Source organism: Rattus norvegicus, chromosome 18 (assembly GCF_021556685.1).
Source record: "Rattus norvegicus strain SHRSP/BbbUtx chromosome 18, alternate assembly SHRSP_T2T, whole genome shotgun sequence".
Taxonomy (NCBI): Eukaryota; Metazoa; Chordata; class Mammalia; order Rodentia; family Muridae; genus Rattus; species Rattus norvegicus.
In genome coordinates, this window is record NC_141551.1 from 49,163,154 (window position 1) to 49,180,461 (window position 17,308).

Below are 17,308 nucleotides of genomic sequence, written 5' to 3' on the forward strand. Positions count from 1 at the left end.
ATGACAAACATCCACTTTTATATGGTGAGAAAGACCCTCGGTAACAACCAAATGAACAATGTGGGCGAGAGCCCTGAGCTACAATTGTAAACTTCATGACAGGGGGCCCTGTAGCATTCATCATACACATCTAATCCACACTGAAATTTTTCGAGAAAGAAGTTGCATTTTTAACAGCCTGATCTTTCCCTCCCTTTTCTACAAATATTCATTGAGTTCCTATCACTGCCGACAGCAGGCTGGACTCCAGGACAGAACTATAAACAACGAGGGTTTTATGGAGCAACAATCTGAGACTGATTAAGTGATCACTAAATGAAAAAAAACTGGCACGTTGTAAAGAAAAGGAGCAAGAAAGCGATATTCCAGGAGTACATTTAACATAAGCTTGAAAATATTATTTGGGTAAGTGATATTTTACTGTAAGTAAAGGAAGGACTCAGAATACACAGGGCCCATGGAAAACAGAACACAATGAGGTCTTGTGGGAGAGGCTGCCATGGCTTAGCTGAGCCATAAAAATGTGCCCTGAGGGCTGCCCAACTGGATTCTGAGCAGCCCAGACGGAACATAGAGAATAGTGAGTAACGGCCGGGGGTTATCTGGGAAGGCAGTCGAGCAGCACGGACCTACTGTGCTGTTGAGGCTGGTTTGTGTGGGCTTTATCCAGGAACTCAATAACCAAAGGCGGGGTAGAAACCCCAGGCCAGGATTTCAATAATTTTCTACTACAAGGCAGAGGTGCAGAGTGGGGATGACATCAGACAGACAGACAGACAGATGGGTAGAGGTTCGTGATCCTCATCGTTCCCTATAAACGGTGAGATGGCAGTAGTAGGTTTCAAGTGTGTTATGCTTCCCAATTTTCAAAACTACCCTGCTGCACCATAAGTTCAGATGGCCATCACTGACATATATGACACTGTGCACTGTGTGTGCCAAGTGGGGCTGGAGAGGCTGCCGCTGAAGCATGAACTCGGCAAGAATAACGGGAAGACATACTGGTTTAAAGCGCCTTAAACATGTCCAGGTAAGGTGAAGGACTCAAAGCAGCAATCTGACATGGAAGACGAGTGCAGAGAAAGGTCTTGAATATAAATGTGGAGCAAGCTGAAAGCCTAGTGCCTAGAAAGAAGGCTGCAGACAGCACAGGAGGCCTGAGGGTGGAGGAAGGTAGGGCAGTAACAGCAAGAGAGGTTCTGCGAGACCAGCAACAACAGACCCAGCCATGAGGGGACTGTAACAACTGCATACAGGTGTGGGCATATGAAGGGACCGTGATGAACAAGAGGACAGCAGAACTCTGCTTTCAAAATGCAGGTTCTGGAAAGCACTGAACTGTTTTAGAACACTTAAGGCATTAGTGTCCTAATGGATGTCAACATTGTTAAAAAAAGATTTACTGAAAAAAACTCTTTAATTTTAAGTTACCTGGAATGAACATTTCACAAAAATGGTTCTAAGAATAAGAAAATTATACTAACACAGTCCTTGGCTTTAACTTTTGAAAAAACGAAATCCAACTTCAGTTGGACTCTCTGGGCAGTGACTACAGCAGTCCAAATCACAGTGGTGTCAGCACTTCACAGTGAAGCATTTCTAGAAGTAGACAGTTCTAGCACCTGCTGCTGAAGGCGGTGTTTGTCCTCTTCCAGCTGCTTCAGCTTCAGCCTCTCCAGCTCCACTTGGTGCACGCAGTCGTCTCTGGCCCTTCGGACAGAGTCCTGCAGCTCTTGAAGGTTCCGCTCTCGTTCTAACTGCAGTTCCTTTCTCTCTCTTTGAAGCTGAAAAGAAAAGCACATTAGGTGGCTAGCTTATCACCACCAGCATAGTCCACCTTAGATCAGTCAGCATTCAAAACAGTACATACTGAGCTGGGGAGACAGTTCAGTCCATAAAGTAGCTGTCGTATAGCAACACTGACCCAAGCAAGGCTCCCAGCACCCACAGAAGAGCACAGTTGCTGGAGTACACAGTATTAAGTCTGTATCATTCAACTGTTAATGCTGTACCCACAGAGAGCTGAGTACCCAGTGACTTTGGTATTGTCATTCTTATGTCTCATCAACCACCTCAGTATGCTGTAAATAATTATACCTTCCTCACTTGCCGATTGGTTTAATGAAGAGCTGATGGCCAATAGCTGGGCAAGAAAGGTGGGACTTCCAGTCTGAGAGAGGGCCTCTGGGAGAAGAATCAGAGGCAGGAGGATTCACCAGCAGAACATGGAGGCCGAGAAAGCTGGACGTACCAGAGAAAGAGGGGTAACGGAGACATGGACTAGTATGGTAGGTTAACTAAGCAGATGAGCTAGCTGGGAGGTAGCCTAAGCTATAATAAAATTAATAAGTCTCCATGTTATTCTCCTGGTGGGTCCAAGAAATCCCACTACATTTGGCACCCAATGTGTGGCAAGAAATCCAAGCTTAGAACACTATTCAGGTATTATGCACCCCACCTCCACTCTACACAGTGGTGCCCACTACCAGTGCTGGGGAGGAAGAGACAGGAGTTCTATAGCAAGTCCAGTCTGCTTGATGAGCGCTAAGCTAATGAGACCTTGTTTCAAATAGTTGATGGTATTCCTTAGAATGCCTCAAGGCTGTCCTCTAGCCTCCAACAGCATGTGCACACAAGTGCCCATGCATGTCAAATGAATGCATATAAAACAAAGAATATCTGTAAACTTGCTTCACGTACTCTTTAGTTATTAGACTTAAATGTTTATGTATATTTTCAATCACTCAATGCTAATTACAATTACAATATATAATTATTATAGAAAAATCTACACAACCACAACTTACATAAATTCAGTTAAAAAAACACTTAAAACACTTATTTTTAATATATAAAAATGTGACTGAGTTTACTCCCTCAACTAGAAGTTTCTAATCTCTGCCTAACTATTTAGAACGGTGGTTATCAACCTGTGGGTGGTGACCTCTTTGGGGGTGGGAGGGTGTGTGTCAAATGACCCTTACACAGGGGCCACCAAAGATTATCAGAAAACAAAGGTATTTACATTATAATTCATAACAGTGGCAGAATTACAGTTATGAAGTAGCAAATTTTATCGTTGGGGGTCACCACATATGAGAAACTTAGTAAAGGGCTGAAGCATTAGGAAGGTTGAGAACCACTGATGTAGAAGAAAGATTTAAACTGACAGACACACTGAACTTAATAAAAACCTCCAGAAATGTAACACTGGTAAGGTCAGAATAAGGTTTACTGATGAAATCTTAAGAAACATTATGGTTAGAGAAGGGACATATAAATTTAATATGAAAAAGTATAGTTACTTTATGTTTTATATACTTACAAGTTTAGGTGTATTACGCATGTCTATTTTATAGAAAAGGCCTAGGTACAGTCTAGTTAAGACCAAATGTACTGCTGACTATGTGTAATGCTAAACTTCCACGTTGCCTTGGACTCCAGTCTTTTCTACTTGTTCTTCTCTGTAGCCAGGTTGTTCTGTAACTAGTTACGTAGCTCAGGCTGGCTCCAGACTCATGATCCTCCTGACTCTGCTTCCTCAATATTAGGATTATAGGTACTTGGGATCGAACCTTCAATGAATAAAAGGGATATTCAGGCTTTTATGGCCCTGAACATGCCCCAGCTTCTCTTTTCTAGGCAGTGAAAATAACCATTCTTTACTCGGAATGAAGTTAAAACAAAACCACACTTGGAGAAGTGAGCAAAACTGCCTGAGTGACACTGACTTTCTGCTGAATCAGAACTTGCTGTACCAGCTCAGCGGCAGCTGTCCCCACGTGTAGCATGGGGAAATGCAGTTTCCATGCAGTGCAGACCACATAACGCACAGGACAAGTGAGAAAGGGCATGAAGAGATGTTGGGTACCTCTGTCTCTGCAGTGACAAGCTGCTGCTCTCGGCTCTCGAGCTCCGTTAGGGCTTGTTGAAGTTTGCCTTCTAGAATACTGTACTCAGCTACCTAAAACACAAAAAAGAAAAATGATCTTCATGTTCAAGACAACACATACTTTCACTAAAACAGGATTTGAGAATGAGAAGGAAACATAACATGTACCAATTCAGAGCGAAAATTCTTCCGAGAAAGGAAGATAAGCATGCTTTTGTATGGACATTTGCACAGGGGTCTCCCAAGAAAGCCTGCTCTCCTACTGAGATGTCAAGTGCTGGAAGAATCCTGTGCATCTGTACCAGTAGCCATTTCTTTAGGTCCATGGGCTGAATTTTGGTTGTTTTATTGAGACAGATGCTCTCTTGGCAGCTTATTGTCCTGGAACTCACTATGTTGATCAAGTTGGTCACATCCAACCCAAGGTCTGTTTTACAATTAGAACTCTATTCAGGATAACAAGCTATCACTCAAGGTGGAGGACTCTCCATTTTGGCCATTAGCTCATGTGACACTGGGACTTTCCACAGCCATTTTCTACCTTTGCCTTGCCCAGGCTCTAGGACCTAGGCCCTACCCAGATCTCCTCTTTCCTATGGCTAATCAACGCCTGGTTTGACACTTCTTAGAAACCTACCCTTGTATCCTAGTTCTATAGAGGAAGAAAAGAGAAGTTTGTCTTCACACATCCGAGGCTACGGCAGTATCTCTGTCCCTCCTTACTGTCCTTCCCCGAGATCAGCACACAGTGCAGCTACGTTACATACTAGGACTTCTACATTCCTCAGTGTCTTCACTCTAACGTAGGAGACAGACACCTAGGTCCTGGACTAAATCCTTTCACAAATATGATATCCAGATGCAGCCTTACTGGTTCAGACACAGTAGACGCACTGCCAAAGCCCAGGGCAAACCACATCTACAGGATCAGTCCATAATCCTAGTTACTTAAAATTCCTAGTCACAATATTGGTGACAAAAAAAAAAAAAAAAAAATCCCAGATGTTTGTAAACCTAGCCTGACTGTACCCACTATCCATATTCTTAATCTGACTGCAGAATCCCACATCTCCATTTTGATTTTCTCAGGACTGGCACATCAATCTCCCACCTCAACATGTGACTTTGTTTCTGTAAACTGTGGCGAGTACATCTCAGCCAAACCACAGTGTAAAATACCCAAACATCCATGTCTGTTCACACCACACTTGCTTCTGGATACCTGCTCTCATGCAGCGACCTCTCAGGGACCCCACCAGGGACTCCCAAATTATACATACATACCTACTTAATGACCGTTGAACATGTCTATTCTTTAAATATATATCTTTTATTTTAGTAACTATTTACTATACACTAGAATATTCTGGGCAAAACACAAGTGGGAACCTGTCTTCTGTGGAAACAAGTACACATCTAATGTTAGTCAGTGTTAGGAAGAAAATACAGCAGTCAGGGGAGACTGGGTGCCTACGACAGAAAAGGGGACACTATTTTGGATACGGCAATCAGAGAAAGCTTCATTGAGATTATTCTGAGCAGATCACAGAAGTATCTCCCAAGGCAAGTGTTCCGCACATTCCTAGAAAGGGGGAGGCTTAGCACATGTGAGGAGTTCTGGAAGCCAGTGCGCTGGGAACAGACAGAGAGGACATGAGGTAGAGGAGGACACCAAGGCGCCACAGACCACACGGGCTGACAAGGGCACAACAAGATAAAGAGACTAAAAAGGAATGAGACAAGCTAAGTAGACCGTAACCTGCACTCTTAGAAGCAAGATCAAAATAGCTTAGAGGAAGAAATGGTGCTGGATGTGAAAAGGGGGTTACTTTCCAAAACACTGTCTCACTGTGAAGCCAATGGATGTCTCACTGTGAAGCCAATGGATGTAATGTGCCAGGTGTAAAGGGAACTAAGGAGGACTTACCTACAGTCTGAACAACTAAGGAAAAGATAACGTCAGGTATTTACATGGGAGTCAAGTGGAGCAAATCCAGAGAGAATGCGATGAACACTGACTTCAGGTATGCAGGACCTGAGGCATGGCTGGCAGACAGCACAGACAGGGCAGTGGCCAAACAGATTGCAGGGAAGAAGTCAGGGACGGCAGTAGAAAAGATGTAGCTCACACAGTTGTGTGTAGTGTATACAATACAGTGCACACAATGCCAAGCGAGGATGACATCACCCAACAGGTGAGGATGTGCAGAACAAAGACAATACACAGGACAGGCCCTGAGACAAACCAGTCAACTCAGTGTGAAAATGTCGGATCTGGCATGAAAACCAGAAGTAATGACAGCAGAATGTGAGAGGCAGGCACACAGAATGTGAGCAGCACACAGAGAAAGAAGCCCTGGGGCTCCACAGGCCAGGCCAGGATGAGCAGAGCTTTTGTCTAGTGAGAGAAAAGCTGTGACAGTAACTACTTGGGGGTCAGACCGTAAACCGAGTGGCTGTAAGGACCTCATCAGTTCTTACAAACCCAGTACCTCTTCTCCACAATCCTCTTTACATACTGTGTGTGTGTGTGTGTGTGTGTGTGTGTGTGTGTGTGTGTGTGTGTGTGTGTGTGTATACATATACATATACATAATCGTCATCTAAACGTCTTCTAAACTTTTTCTCAATAGGGTCATCCAAACCTCAGAACATAGAAAATGCAGGTACTGTCCTCTCTGAAATGGTACATTACAGTCTAGATGGGCCGAAAAGCTAACAGTGAGAGCACTGGACACTCTGGGGACATGCGCACTGGTGAGCCAGCCTCCACTGTACCCTCCTCCTCCATGTAGCACCCGCTCATTCAGAGCTCCTCGCCAACCTGGGCTGCAGTTCTGTGCACTTTCCCTTCCTCCTAAGAACGTTTTTTAAAAAGCATTTGACTCCAAGTGGCCTATTTTTAAAAGGAAGCTATAGACTATGATGTGTGAGATGTCTCTTCCTCTTACAAACCATCCACATTTTAATGTGGAGCCTGTTTTCAAGCATCTTCAATGAGCCTTTTCTGTTTGGAATGCCTTCAGGACTTATCAGACAGTATCTACTCAATTCCAGGAATGCAGGGTAAGCTTATCTAATTTAAATTAAAATTTCAGCTATTCTAGAATGCAAAACAGCAACCAGTATTCATATTCATTCAGGTAAACTATCAAAGTACCAAAGAAATAATGTATTATTTAAAAAAAATCTTCAAATGAAAACAAGAAATTGACAGAAAGGGCTCAAATGCTGTGCTCATAAAAATACTATAGTGAGCTTCGCAAAGAAACTAGCTTTAAAGGCCCTCTTACTCAAGAAAAGTTGTCTTTCTCCCTGCTGACTTGACTTTACAGTGCCTTGTAAGGTTTTGTAAGACCAATCATGTATTTTAGCACCTCCCAAGTTTCAAAATGTTTTCAAAATAAAGCACTTTAAGAAAAGGAAATCTTTCATTTTTAAAATGTACTTGGGATTGAAGAAAGAGCAACTCCACATCTGCCTTCAAATGTGAGGAGTAAGTGCAAGGTAGCATCAAAATCTACCCGCTTTTATTTTATTTTCATTTTTATTTCTTTATTTGTGGTGGAACCCAGGATGTTGTGTGACTGCTAAGTAGTCGTTCTAACACAGCCATGTCTCCAGCCTCAGCCTGATTTTTGAAGAGTTACTAAGTAGTCATGGGCTCCTACATTCAAGCTCAGATGCTAGAAATGGTAGTATCCATGCAAACCAATAAAAACAGCAACTAAAAAGTCTCTATCACCAAAATAAGGGCAAACCCAAAGTTACTTGGTGAGGGTCTCCTGTCCCGTGCTTTGCATTGCTGAGGACTGGACATGTGGCCACACACGTGCCAGGCATGCATGCCTACCACCGTGCTACCTCCTAGTTTTGGTATGGTTGGGTTTTATCTTTTTACTTTTAGCCTCATGTACTGAAACAACCTCTTTAGGTAGGCAAGGGCATAGCCGGATCTGTCCCACTGTAGCAATTTTATTAATTTCTCGTTAGCTCATCATCTGATCTTAAAGAACAATAGCATGAAAAGAAATGGTCCAAGGAGGAATTTAGCTTGTCTCAAAGTAAAAACTTCAAAACGTTAACCTTGCATTCAATAATAAAAATGTGAGTCCTATCCACATCACTTATTCTATAAAGCTCAAATAGAAAAGGAAGACAATATTTAAGGTATGTGCAGGCCCATTTAAATGAACGTTTCCTAGAAATGGAGACTTTAAAGGGTCCTTTTCTTTTGGCTTAGTTCAAAGTGCATGAGGAATTCAAGTCTAAGTCTGTTTTGTGCTAAGAACTAAAACGTTTATTCCTTCCAAAACCCCTGTAATGTAGTAAGAAGCTACTATCACAGACACTCTCTCCTTTCCTCTTTGGGTTTTTAAACCAGCCTTTTCTTTACCTTTTTCTTCACTAGTGACTCTCTTTCCCGGTCCCTTTTTTTCCACTCTTCTGCAAGAGCTTGCATGTGAGCCAGTTCTTTCTGCTTCAGCTGTAAAAGAAAGAAAAAAGTCATATAAAAAGACAAATATTTCAAATGAGCAAAAGAACTTTTTAGTTTAGGAACTTAAACTGATTACTAATATCTTTAAAGTTTTATTTTTATATTGTGTACACGAATGGTTTATTTGCATGTTTCTCTCTGCCTGGTGCCTAAAAGAGGCCAGAAGAGGGCATCAGGTCCTGTGGGACTGGAGTTACATACAGAGCCTCTATGCTGGCTATGTCAACTGACACAAGCTGAAGTCACCTGAGAGGAGGAACCTCAATTAGGAAAATGCCTAAGATGAGGCTGTAGGCAAGCCTATGAGGCTTTTCTTAATTAATGACTGATGTGATGGGGGAGGGACCAGTCCACTGTGGGTGGTGACAGTTGCCCTGAGTTAGTAGTAATCCTGCTACATGCTGAACAAGCCAGGAAGTAGCACCCCGCATGGCCTCTACCTCAGCTCCTGCTTCCAGGTTCCTGTCCTGTTTCAGTTCCCGTCCTGATTTCCTTCAATGGTGAACAGTGATGTGGAAGTGAAAGCAAAATAAACTCTTCTCTTCCCAAGTTGCTTTGGTCATGGTGTTTCATCACAACAAGAGTAACCCGAAGTAGGTCAGCCTCCATTTGGGTGCTATTCCAGGTCCTCTGAAAGAGCAGCCAATGTCTAAACTGCTAAGCCACCTTACACCCCCAAAACCTTTTAAGTTTACTTTTAAATTTTATGTGTGTTTTGCTGCTTATATGTGTGTGCCTGGCACCCTCAGAGGCCATAAAATATCAGATCCCCAGGAAGTGGAGTTACAGATTCTTATGAATTGCCACATGGGAGCTCTTAACTGTGAGTCATCTATCCAGTCCCTCTGTTTTAGTCTTTAAAATAATAAGCAGACAGACAGATAAAATGAAGATTGGGCCACATATAGTGGCACACATCCAAAATTCCAGTACTTTAAGTGGACGTAGATCCAGTCATTCTTGACACTAATCATCCTACTTAGTAAGGTCAGCCTGTCCTATATGAGATGCTCTCAAAACTCAAAGCTAGAGGTCAGTGACATAACTCAGAGCATAAAGGTGCTTGCTGCCACGCCTGAGACCTCAAACTGTTAACTCATGACCAACATGGGAGTAGAGAACCAACCCATAGAGGCTCACATCCCTTCAAAAGTACGTGTGTGCATGCGCATACACACACACGCATGCGCACACACACGCACATTGTAATTTTATAAATTTAAGCATAAAAAAGGTACTTTCTTGAGTGAAATAATCCCGTATGAGTATTATTCTGCAAACATCAGAGCTGGTAGTGAGTTCTGGTCTCTAAGTCACCTGCCGTGAGACGCAGGACAGTAGTCATCTCAGGAGAGAAGGAGAATAAGTGCCTAAGATTAGAGACATTGTAAGGCCAGCATGGCAGTACAAACCTTTAATCCCAGTACCTGGGGGACAGACAGGCACACCTCTGAGTCGGAGGTTAGCCAGGTCTACATAGTAAGTACCAGGCCAGTCAGGGGTACAGAGTTTATCACAAAGCAAAACTAAAACCAAATCCACCTCATCATTAATTTTTCCCAACAACAGTGGTCAAATTCAGGGAAATCTTTCTGAGTAGTAGCTATGAGACTACTATATCTCGAGTATTCTTATGTTTTTCTTTGAGGAAGGCTCTGTGGGGATGGAGAGGGGTTCGCCATTAAGAGCTCTTATAGCAGTCTCAACTTTGGCTCCCAGCAGCCACATCAGACATCTCAGGACCACAAGTGCAGCCTCCAGGGATCCAGTGCTCTTCTCAGATTCATGGCAGCTCCACACTTGTGTGCACATACCCACACCAACACACATGCATTCACATAACTAAACGATAAATCTCAAAAACATTGTTGACAGTCTCAGAAACTGTAGACAAAACATAAAGAGAAAACTCAGTTGTAGAGAAGGAAAAAATGAACTAGGCGGGCAAAACAAATATTAGTGCATCATTTCCATCTACCTGACTTTCAAATATGTCCTCCTGCATCTCTTTCCACATCTCCAGCTCCAGTGCAGCCTTGTACTCTAAGGTCTCCCGGGGCTCCACCTGGATCTCAGAAGGGCAAGGAGCTGGAGGAGGAGGAGGAGGAGACGCCCTCTGACCCACAGCAGACATGCCCTAGGGTGTGAAAGAAAGGCGAATGGGACACCCAGAAACACCTTAGCTCCCGGGTCGGGTCGGGAATTAACAACTGCGTTTACCTGAGATGACTCAGATACAAAGATCTCACGCATTTTCACCAGGCCATAGTCCTCCAGAGTCATTGTGTAAGAAAGGTCTACTATCCTGTTATTTGACCTACAAATACAATGAGGATTATTGTAAAGTTCATGGAAACTGGTATTTCCTTCCACTTCCCTTGTTTGTATACACAGGAGTAAGAAATAATTCTCGTACCCCACTCTTAAAGCTCAAACTGAGCCAGCCTCCATGGGCTTCAGGAGTTCTCAAGTGTGTGCTTTTACTGACCAATGCAGCACCTTAATACTTACATTTACTAAAACTTACCTAAATAGCTGTGCATCTGTTCCAAAAAATAAAAAGTCACACAGCCTACGTAATTGTTGCTAATGAATATTTAGTAGATCTGGCGAGCCTGTAACTTGCTATGTAGACCAGGCTAACCTTAAACTCATAGAGATCTGCCTCTGCCTCTGCCTCTGCCTCTGCCTCTCTGCCTCTCTGCCTCTCTCTGCCTCTCTGCCTCTCTCTGCCTCTGCCTCTCTGCCTCTGCCTCTGCCTCTTGAGTGCTGGGATCAAAGGTGTGAGCAGCCTTGTTCTCTCCGCCGCTGCAGATATACAAGTGCGCACACTGACAGTGTCACCTTCTTTTGTTTGAGTAAGGCCTGAGTTCTCATGTCAAATGCATTAATTTTTAAATGTGTATATTTTTTCTTTGTTTTGTTTTGTTGGGGAAGCCCGGGCTTTATGCATGTTAGGCAACAGTTCTTCCTCAGAATTCCATCCAGCACAATTGACTTTTTACTACCTCCATTTACAGAGTGCAATGTTCTCAGCAGCCTCGCTACTCTTGGTTAAGTAATTATTCAAACTGTCTACTTTCCTGGAATGAATACACACACATGTGCTTCAAGACAACCCATGAAAGTAAGATAATTATATGCTACTCTGGTCATAATTATAAGCGTCTGTATCACAGAACTCCATTACTTATTAAATAACAAAAAACAAAACATTCAAGAAAAAAATTTAGTAGCTCAAAAATAGTATTGTCTATAGCCCAAACACCTTTGTAAAACACAACTTTAACGAATAGATCTTATATTACTAACAGCCTCTTAACCAAAACCACATTCTTTTTCTTCCAGTTTTACTAATTTAAATACATACATACATACATACATACATACATACTACATACATACAGTTTTTAAGTAAAACGAAGTTCCCTGGTAGCAAGTGCCCAGTGGGTAAAGGCCCTCGCTACCAGGCCTGATGACGTGAATGGGATCCCTGAAATCCAGAGGAAGAAACCTACTCCACAAAGTTGTCTACTGACCTCCATGTGGGTGCTGTGAGTAAGGAGAAAAATATTTTAGATGAAGCACCATTATGCTAAAGAAAAGCTCTGAGCACATGTCAAAGTTCTCATTTAGTAGATCTAAACTTCTGCCTACAAAGCAGATCGATGAAAATAATTACAGAAGGATTGGGAGAGCTTCAGCTGTTCATGACTACTAAGAGTCATGTTAGTCACTAATACATAACCACATAGTCTACTGGTGACAACAGAAAACAATGCCAAGCTTTAAAAGAGTTTCTTTTCCAAACAAGAATGGAAATAAACAAGCTCTCTGCTACCCAAACAACTGGCGCTCCAGGCACTGCTCCACACGAAGGAAGGAGGGTTCACAAACCCTCCAGTCTCCTGATGTGGTCTGGATGGGTGGGAGTAAGGAGGCATTGTCAGAGATACTTTTAAACCTCAGATTTTTGCTGAATCTTATTTTTTCTAATCTTATTTTTTGTACATTCTCACTAGTTTTTAAAAAAAGAATAAATGGTCTATAATATTAATTTGAACCTAATTTTTTATTGTCAATTTTAAAAAGGTAAACATTTGCACTGTAGCAATAAAGTTCAAGTAAAAGAAACAATATTACTTATTTTAGTGTACTTTTTACTTCTGTGATAAAACAATGACCCAAAGCAACTTGAGAGGTAAGCATTTATTTGTCTGACAGATTATAATTGATCACTGAGAGAAACCAGGGCAGGCACTCAAGCAGGCGCAGAAGAAAACACCACAGAGGAATGCTGCTTACTGGGTCTTCTGGCTCATGCTCAGCTGCCCTTTTTATACACTCTTGGCCCATCAGCCTCGGGAGGGCACCACCATAGTGGGCTGAACCCTCTTACATCAGTCAGGAATTATGGCAATGCCACACAGACATGCCAACTTATCTGATCAAGGCCATAATTCACTTCAGAGTCCTTCTTCCCAGCTGACTTTAGGTTATGTTCAGCTGACAAAAGCTAACCTGGGCATTATTCTTTTCTAAGTTCTGGTGACTGAACCTAGCGACTGTGCATGCTAGGCAAGTGTTTTCCCATTGCTACATCCCAAGACACTAAGAATATATTTTCAAAACTGCCACTGAAGGCTGGTGTTTATAACATTCTCATTCTTTAAATTTCAGCCAAATTTTAAAATATTTTTCAAATGGAAAGAAGAATCACATCATTCCTAATGAAAAGTAACACAAAATAAATTATAAGTTTAACTTAAAATAATACAAACAGCGGATCCTAAGGGCCAGAGCTCAGCGGCAGAACACCTGCCCAGTGTACACAGAGCCTGGGATAAGAACCCCCAGGGCTACAAGCAAAACAAAACAGAAGAGCAAACCAACAGTAACTAACAGCTCCTTAATTATAAAACCATCAAACTGATGGCTGTCAAGAGAACTTGCATCTCTTATAAGACTCAAGTTTGGTTCCCAGAGCCCAGATCAGGTAGCTTACAAGGGCCTGGAACTCAGATCCAAGGAATTTGATTGCCCTCTTCCAATCTCCACATATGGTACACATACATATATAATCAGATTCACACACAAATTTTTTAAGAAATGCCAGCCTAGGGGCAGTGAGATGGTAGAGAGAGGCATTTATACATAGGCCTGACAACCTAAGTCCAATTCCTATAGCCCACTGGTGGCAGGAGAGAATTGACTCTGCAAGAGTTGGCCTCTGACCTCTGCACACACACACGCACGCACGCACACACATGCACACATGTAAGATTCCATGCTCCCTCTCTCACAAAATGTAAATACATAATAAAATTTATAATTATCAGGCTAAGGATGGAAAGAATACTTAAATACTTAGCAGTCTGAACAAGAATCATTATCCTGTAACCATAAAACTCTTATACTTTTCTAAGTAAATATCAAACTGCTAATAGAGAAATTAAAATAAACCCACCCCCAGGTCAAAGCAAATCCACCAGCAAGACAGCATGAAGATTGAAGCATCTTAGTGAGGCTTACCCCTGGGCCGCTATGACAGGCACTTTCTCACTGTAAGTCTGTCGCCAGCACTGTTCACCATTAGCACCTAGAAACCGGGTCTTTTCTGAAGACAAGATGTTAGAAAGCTGAATTCTTGCAATCCCAAGGAGTAAGTCTTTACTCATTTTATCCTTGTGCCATAGTTCTACAAGCAGTGGAATCCTAGGAGAGAAACCATGTTCATGTTATCAAGCCTGAAGCAGTCCTTTCCAAACAACAGATGTTTTGCTACCTGGGAAGTTATTTGACACAACAGTTAAAGGTCAGCTCCCCAGGAGCACACCTGAACCACTACTTGTCTTCTGTATCTCTGAGCAGTAAAGAGAACTCTGAACACTTATTTTCACAAGTCATTACAGAATCTCGAGCTAGCCTCCACTCTTTCTTTAAGAACTTGTGTTTGGGGTATGATACGCTAAGCAAAGCAGATGTCACAGGCCAATTTTCCCTGAAAAATCTACTTCCCCTAACTATATTGGAATGAAAGTGAGGAAAATATACTACATTTGGTGGCCCAATGAGCCATATGAAATAGTCTTCTTCCCTTCTTGGTCCACGGACTACCTTAACCCTTACTACGGTGGGACTTACTATAAGAAACCATGCAACAGGGCAGGCAGGACTGACATCAGTAAACTAATTTCTTGATTCTCAAGTGCATACACTACTACGGGGCTAGATATGTATTATAAATATATATTATAAATCTATGCTGTGAAGGAATCTCATTTGCAAGGGTCTATATGTTACCTTAGGAAGGTGTCTTGTAGCTGGTGAGGCATAGTTGCAAAATCAAATGCACAGTAAGACTGAGGAAGAAAAACTTCCATGTTCTTCCGAACTTCTACAGGAGGGTTAGTCATAATAGGAGCTGCACTGCCGAAGAATGGGTAGGAGTACCTAGAACACAGGAGACACAAGTCTTATGGTGTACCCTTCTAGGAGTACCTAGAACACAGGAGACAAAAGTCTTATGGTGCACTCCAGAGCTGACACAGAAGGCCAGATGGTTTAAACAGCATACAATAAATTATGGGCATATACAATCTTTAAGATAAAGTAAAGACCCTGGACTATGTATGACTTGTTTAGAAGGCTATTCAGGAACAAGCAATTCCTACAATCTAGTAGGCACTGGAGAAATACTTGATGTATTGAACTAGAGACCTAGTTTCCTTCATACAGTAATGGCCTGATACTTATGGGCTAAAAGGCTCTTAAGCAGTGCCAAAAGGACACATTTATAGTATTCTGTCTTTGAACAGAAAATCAAGACAAAAAAATACAAATATATTATGCATACACCAAATTGACAGACAATTTCATCATAAAAATCACACTAGATTAAATGTAAGAAGCCTAATTGCTTTTAGTTTAAATTTTAATTTATAAATTTAGTGTAAACTAAATTTAAACATAAATTTATAGATATTGCAATGCTTGCTTAAATTTCACCTTGCATTTTGTTACTCAAATATGAAACTATAATCAAACTTAACCTCAGCATATATCCTGCATGTCACCCGAGTCCTGTACAACTGCTCAGCCACTGAAGCGAGCTGTCTCAGTGCTCCTGCCTACAATGTCAGCTCCTACCATCCTACTGCAGCATTTAGCAATTAAAAGAGAAATATCCAAACAGACCTGCAGGTGATACTTATTTTCAAATACCAGTCTTACATCCCAAATTTCATTACCCAGTTGTGTGTGTAGAGCATAATGATATAAACAGAACAGAACAAATAGAACTAATGGTCAGTACTCTAAAAAGTGCTTCCCATGAATCAAACACCAATCCAGTACAGGGTAATTCCATGTTACGTGACAAATAGGTCCTCAGCATATATTACCTGCTTAGAATATTATTTCCCTCTTTCTTTATCACGTGAATTACTATTGTCCTTCATGTATAGATTCATTTCTAAATCTGTCACCCTCCTAAATTGATTGGTTCATTTCTCTTACAAACCCTAATACCAGATATAATTGGTATAATGTCAGTATTGGTATAAAGTGTGCATGTAACCATTAAACAAATTGTCCTGATAGCAAGAAGCAAGACAGAAAAGTCAGAATTAGTACTCCCTAAACGGGACTGTTAAAGACCCCTGTCAGGGCACCTATCTGAGGTGGTACCCATTTGCATGCTCTTGCCCCTCTTTGGGTCTACTAAGACCATACTCTGCTGTAGCAGCAAAGGCCTTAAGGCAGTGAGAGGGGAAGAAGAGACCCTAAGTAACAATTCAGTTTCTAAAACAGAGGAAACAAGCCCCTTGAGAGCAGCTGCATTCTGGAGATTGCACTCAATTGATTCTTGGCCACACCCAGTGCAGGGTCTCTGTTTCTGTGAACGACTCATACCCAAGTATGGGAGATGGAGAATTCCCAGTGCAGGGTCTCTGTTTCTGTGAACGACTCATGCCCAAGTATGGGAGATGGAGAAACAACCTGAGAGCATCAAATGAAAATTCATGCTCAAGAACAATCTGATTTCTGCAGCTGAATTCAGGTATGCCTCTAGTCCCAACACTGCAATACATTTAACTTCTATCACAGTCTGTGATGTCTACAAACATGCAGTATTAAATAGACTGTTGTACAAAGCCACTTACCTGATTATATGCAGTAATTCTTTCTGTCGAAATTTCATTAAGCATGGCTTTTATACATACAGTTATAAAATGTAGGTGTTAGGAATATAACATCCACTGTATTACAGTCTTACAGAAAAATCAGATACAAAACCATGGTTTTCACCCGTAGTCCCTCTCCTCCAGAAAATAAGCAACTAAAACATCTTAACATTACATTTTAAATGGTAGCACCAGTCAGTGATTATAAGTATTATACCAGAATAGATAAGCTTCCCAGTGTCCGATTCCCAGAGCCACTCAGGTTCAAATGCAGTCACTAGGACAGTTTGCTGCCTTCAGCCCACTGGTTTCACAGCAGCTACATCTTCTAAGGTAACCTCCCTATACAGAAGGGCAATTTCCCCAGATAAAAACACACCGTACCTCAATATGCAGTTGACTGGAAAACTAATTTCCAAGCCATGGATGCTTCTCAAGTCTATTGAAAAGCAGAAGTGGTGTGATGTTGCTGGAACAGCAATCTTCTGCCCCGATGTCACCACTTCTGATGGGTTGCCAGTCGCCTCTGGCTGGGCCAGCGAAGCAGGTATGGAACCAGTGCCTACGCATTAAACACATTAAAGCTCTCATCGCCTATACCTTCAAGCACAGAGTCTGACAGGTCTGCTTTGTGAACATAGGAACTGAGTCTACCTTGGGTATTTTAAACAGTGGTTTGTTCTAAATTGCCAAAATTCCCACTCTAAAACTGTGTAAAGAAAAGGTTTCCTG

The 17,308-nt window shown here is 41.9% G+C and overlaps 1 protein-coding gene across 12 annotated transcripts in view; it reads right to left on the reverse strand.

The window, feature by feature from the left end:
* The window catches only part of Cep120 (centrosomal protein 120), a 61,778-nt gene that overhangs the window by 24,416 nt on the left and 20,054 nt on the right, over positions 1-17,308 (reverse strand). For 6 of the 12 annotated variants that reach the window (NM_001437342.1, NM_001191697.2, NM_001437343.1 and 3 more), the window contains 8 exon segments: positions 1,623-1,784; positions 3,872-3,964; positions 8,289-8,378; positions 10,369-10,527; positions 10,611-10,707; positions 13,923-14,105; positions 14,694-14,843; positions 16,961-17,138. In NM_001437342.1, the coding sequence (NP_001424271.1) occupies positions 1,623-1,784; positions 3,872-3,964; positions 8,289-8,378; positions 10,369-10,527; positions 10,611-10,707; positions 13,923-14,105; positions 14,694-14,843; positions 16,961-17,138 (1,112 nt within the window). 12 annotated transcript variants of the gene reach the window in all.